At 51.9% G+C, this 4239-nt stretch overlaps 1 protein-coding gene across 2 annotated transcripts in view; it reads left to right on the top strand.

Moving 5' to 3' along the window:
• PROSER3 (proline and serine rich 3) overlaps positions 1-4239 on the top strand; it is a 12093-nt gene that overhangs the window by 822 nt on the left and 7032 nt on the right. The window contains exons 2-5 of one of the 2 annotated variants that reach the window (XM_017847556.1): positions 703-799; positions 1084-1286; positions 3276-3403; positions 3511-3614. In XM_017847556.1, coding sequence (XP_017703045.1) covers positions 703-799; positions 1084-1286; positions 3276-3403; positions 3511-3614 — 532 coding nt within the window. The remainder of the gene's footprint in view (positions 1-702; positions 800-1083; positions 1287-3275; positions 3404-3510; positions 3615-4239) is intronic. The other variant, XM_017847557.1, reaches the window with a different exon arrangement.

A 4239-nucleotide genomic window follows, 5' to 3' on the forward strand; every position in this document is an offset into this window, starting at 1 on the left:
TCTGTTTTTTTTTTTTGAGACAGAGTCTCTCGCTCTGTTGGCCCAGACTGGAGTGCAGTGGCACAATCTTGGCTCACTGCAACCTCTGCCCCCTGGGTTAAAGCCATTCTCCTGCCTCAGCCTCCCAAGTAGCTGGAGCTACAGGCACCCGCCACCGCGCCTGGCTAATTTTTCATATTTTTAGTAGAGACGGGATTTCGCCATGTTGGTAAGTCTGGTCTCGAACTCCTGACCTCAAGTGATCCACAGGCCTCGGCCTCCCAAAGTGCTGGGGTTGCAGGCCTGAACCACCACGCCCAGCGAGCCGCGGTTCTTAACCTGAACTCCACTTCACAATCATCTGGGAGGCTGCGGAAAGACACGGAGGCCCAGGCCCACTAATAGATGTCCTGATTCTGTTGGCCTGGAATGGGAACCGCGCATCTGTAACGTTGAAAACCCCTCCTAGACTGGATCCAGGGTTGAGAACCACCGGCTGCCAGTTCCTGAGTTGCTCCCTATTAAGACTGCTCCAGGGGCGGGCTCCCGGGACTCACCCTTCCACTGTCGCTATCCTGAGCGTGCAGCGGTGCTTCATGGGAATGACAGCCCCTCTCCTCCAGGAATCTATGGCAATTGTCTGGTTCTGCCCTCCGGTAATGTCCCCCTCCCCAGGGCCGCAGCAAAATCACATGCTGCCTGAACTCCACTTTCCTCTTGCAGCCTGCCAGTTTTCTCCATTCAAGATAGTCCCTTTGGAGATGCGCCCCTAGGTCGAAGCCACTACTGGCCATCCCGGAGCCAGACCTGGTGTCCCAAGGTGAGGACCCCCCTCAAAGAGTGCTGAGTGCTGGCCCAGTAGCAAGAGAATGACCTCTAGAGGGTAGGAAGACATGTGACCTTCTCCCCTCCCCATGACCCTGCCCTTGTCCCCCTTTCTACCACCTAGATTCCCCATCCGAGCCCCCATCACACTAGGTTGTTATCAGTACAGGATGTGTTTCCTCCTCTCTGGACTGAGACTTCGTGTGTGTTTTGGTTCCCCTGCAGGGATGACCCATCAGGCCTCATACTTTTTCTTTTTGTGCTCTTCCCCGATCTTAGACCCTGAGCCCATCCAGGTCTCAGAGATCCAGGCTCCCACCAGCTCCCAAGGCTCTAGCCACAGGTCCCAACTCCCCTGAGCTGTTTGAGGAGTCCTTTTCATCCAGTTCAGGGACCCCTTCCCCGCCCAGCACCACTGAGGGACAGTTGGGGGCCTCCCCAGCACCCACCCTGATTGACAGCGGGGACTCCGTGGTGGCCAAGTAAGTACCAGCAGCCCTGGGGGAAAAGGAGGCTTTGGGTTAGAGGGAGGGAGAAGGCATGCAGTAATAATCATCATGGCCAGAGCTGTTTCTGCAGCACTCTTTTAGGACCAGGCACTTTATGTGTGTTAAGAACTCTGGCGCTAGACTGCCTGAGTTCAAATCCCAGCTCTGTCATTTAACTCCGTGTATGATCTTGGCCTCAGTTTATCTCTTTTTATTTATTTATTTATTTATTAAGAGACAGGGTCTCGCTCTGTTGATTAGGCTGGAGGTCAGTGGTGCAATCACAGCTCACTATAACCTTAAACTCCTGGGCTCAAGCCATCCTCCCACCTCAGCCTCCTGAATTGCTGGGATTATGGGTGCATGCCACCACACCTAGCAAACCTCCCACCTTGGCCTCCAAAAAGTGCTGTGATTACAGGCCAGACTTACCATGCCCAGCCTCAGTTTCTTTATCTCTAAATTGGTTGTTTTTTTTTTATGGAGTTTCACTCTTGTTGCCCAAGTTCGAGTGCAGTGGCGTGATCTTGGCTCACTGCAGTCTCTCCCTCCTGGGTTCAAGTGATTCTCCTGCCTCAGCCTCCCAAGTAGCTGGGATTACAGGTGCCCACCACCATGCCTGGTTAGTTTTGTATATTTTTAGGAGAGATGGGGTTTCACCATGTTGGCCAGGCTGGTCTCAAACTCCTGACCTCAGGTGATCCGCCTCAGCCTCCCAAAGTGCTGGGATTACAGGTGTGAGCCACTGCCAGGCCTAAATTGGGTATACTAATAGTACACATCCCCTAGGGCTGTTTGAGCTTTCAGTGAGTTACTATCTGTAATGATCTCTAGCAATGCTTCTCACATAGTTACCACTTAGATTTGTAGAATACAGGTTCAGCTGCTGTAACAAAGAGTCCCAAATTAATTATGGCTGAAACAAGATAGAATTTATTCCTCCCTCACCTGCAGTCCAGGCAGAAGCCACCAGGGATGACGTGGCAGCCCGTAGTTGAGATGTCAGAGACACAGGTTTCTTCTGTCTTGTTGCCATCCCAACTCTAGACCGTTGCCCTTTCCTTCATGGTGCAAAATGGCTTTCAACCACATCAGCTTTCCAAAATCACATCTCATACCCTGTTTGTCAAGAACTTAGTCACGGGGTCACAAGGCTACAAGGGTACCTGGTAAATATAGTCCATAGGAGAGCGGCTGCATGCCCAGCTAAAAGTTACATTCCTGGCCGGACACAGTGGTTCATGCCTGTAACCCCAGCACTTTGGGAAGCCAAAGCGGGAGGATCCCTTAAGCCCAGGAGTTCCAGACCAGCCTGGGCAACACGGCAAGACCCTGTTTCTACTAAAAATACAAAAATTGGCAGGGCTGCGGTGACTTACGCCTGTAATCCCAGCACTTTGGGAGGCCAAAGTGGGTAGATCACTTGAGGTCAGGAGTTTGAGACCAGCTGACCAACATGGTGAAACTCTGTCTCTACTAAATTAGCCGGACGTAGTGGCATACATCTTTAATCCCAGGGACTTGGGAGGCTGAGGCAGAAGAATTACTGGAACTGGGAGGCAGAGGTTGCAGTGAGCCAAGATCACACCATTGCACTCTAGCCTGGGCAACAAGAGCAAAACTCCATCCCAAAACATAAACTAATTAATTACAAATAAATAAATAAAAATACAAAAATTAGCCAAGCGTGTTGGCATGCACCTGTGTCCCAGGTCCTCAGGAGGCTGAGGAGAGAGGATTTCTTGAGCCCAGGAGTTGGGGGCTGCAGTGAGCTATGATTGCACCACTGCCCTGCAGCCTGGGTGACAGAGTGAAACCCTGTCTCAAAAATAGTTATGTGACTGTATAAGAAAGAAAAGCAGATATTGAGGAATAGCTACCAGGCTCTGCCGTGGTGCTTGGTAAACGTTGGTTGCTATGATTATTCTTATTATTATTTGGCTCTCCTCACTCCACTCACTTGCTATCCCCTGATGTTCACAGGTATATAAATAGGTTCCGCCAGGCTCAGCCCACCAGTCGAGAGGAGCGCCAGCCTGCAGGCCCAACCCCAGCTGACTTTTGGTGGCTGCGGTCTGACTCTCCAGACCCTAGCAGTCAAAGTGCAGCAGGTACCTCCTTCAGTGCCATCCACCACCCCCATCCCTAAACCTTTGCTGATCAATGCCCCCAGCAGCCACTCCTCCTGGCCCTCACACCCTTAACTGGAGCTTCTCAGCAGGAGCCAACAAACCAGAAGGAAGACCCCATACAGCTGTCCCTACTGCGGCCAAGGTGACCAGTGCATCCCACGCCGTGGCTCCGCTTCAGGAAATAAAGCAGGTGACATCCCCATTCACTCCCTCCCTTATGTACCTGAACTGACACCACCAGCCCTGGGATAGAATTAGATCAGGAGCAGCGGCTCACACCTGTAATCCCAGCACTTTGGGAGGCCAAGGTGAGAGGATTGCTTGAGGCCAGGAGTTCAAGACCAGCTTGGGCGACATGGTGAGATTCTGCCTCTACTTAAAAAAAAAAAAAATTTAAAAAAAGAGCCAGATATGGTGGTATGCACCTATAATTCCAGCTACTTGAGAGTCTGAGGCTGGAGGATGGCTGAGCCTAGGCGTTCAAGGCTGCTGTGAGCTATGATCGTGCCACTGCACTCCAGCCTGGACAATAGAGCAAGACCATGTCTCTATTTAAAAAAAAAAAAAAAAAGGCCGGGCACGGTGGCTCAAGCCTGTAATCCCAGCACTTTGGGAGGCCAAGGTGGGCGGATCACGAGGTCAGGAAATCGAGACCATCCTGGCTAACACGGTGAAACGCCGTCTCTACTAAAAAAATACAAAAAACTAGCCGGGCGAGGTGGTGGGCACCTGTAGTCCCAGCTACTCGGGAGGCTGAGGCAGGAGAATGGCGTGAACCCGGGAGGCGGAGCTTGCAGTGAGCTGAGATCCGGCCA

The sequence above is a fragment of the Rhinopithecus bieti genome, unplaced genomic scaffold, assembly GCF_001698545.2.
Source record: "Rhinopithecus bieti isolate Rb0 unplaced genomic scaffold, ASM169854v2 scaffold_28066, whole genome shotgun sequence".
Classification (NCBI taxonomy): Eukaryota; Metazoa; Chordata; class Mammalia; order Primates; family Cercopithecidae; genus Rhinopithecus; species Rhinopithecus bieti.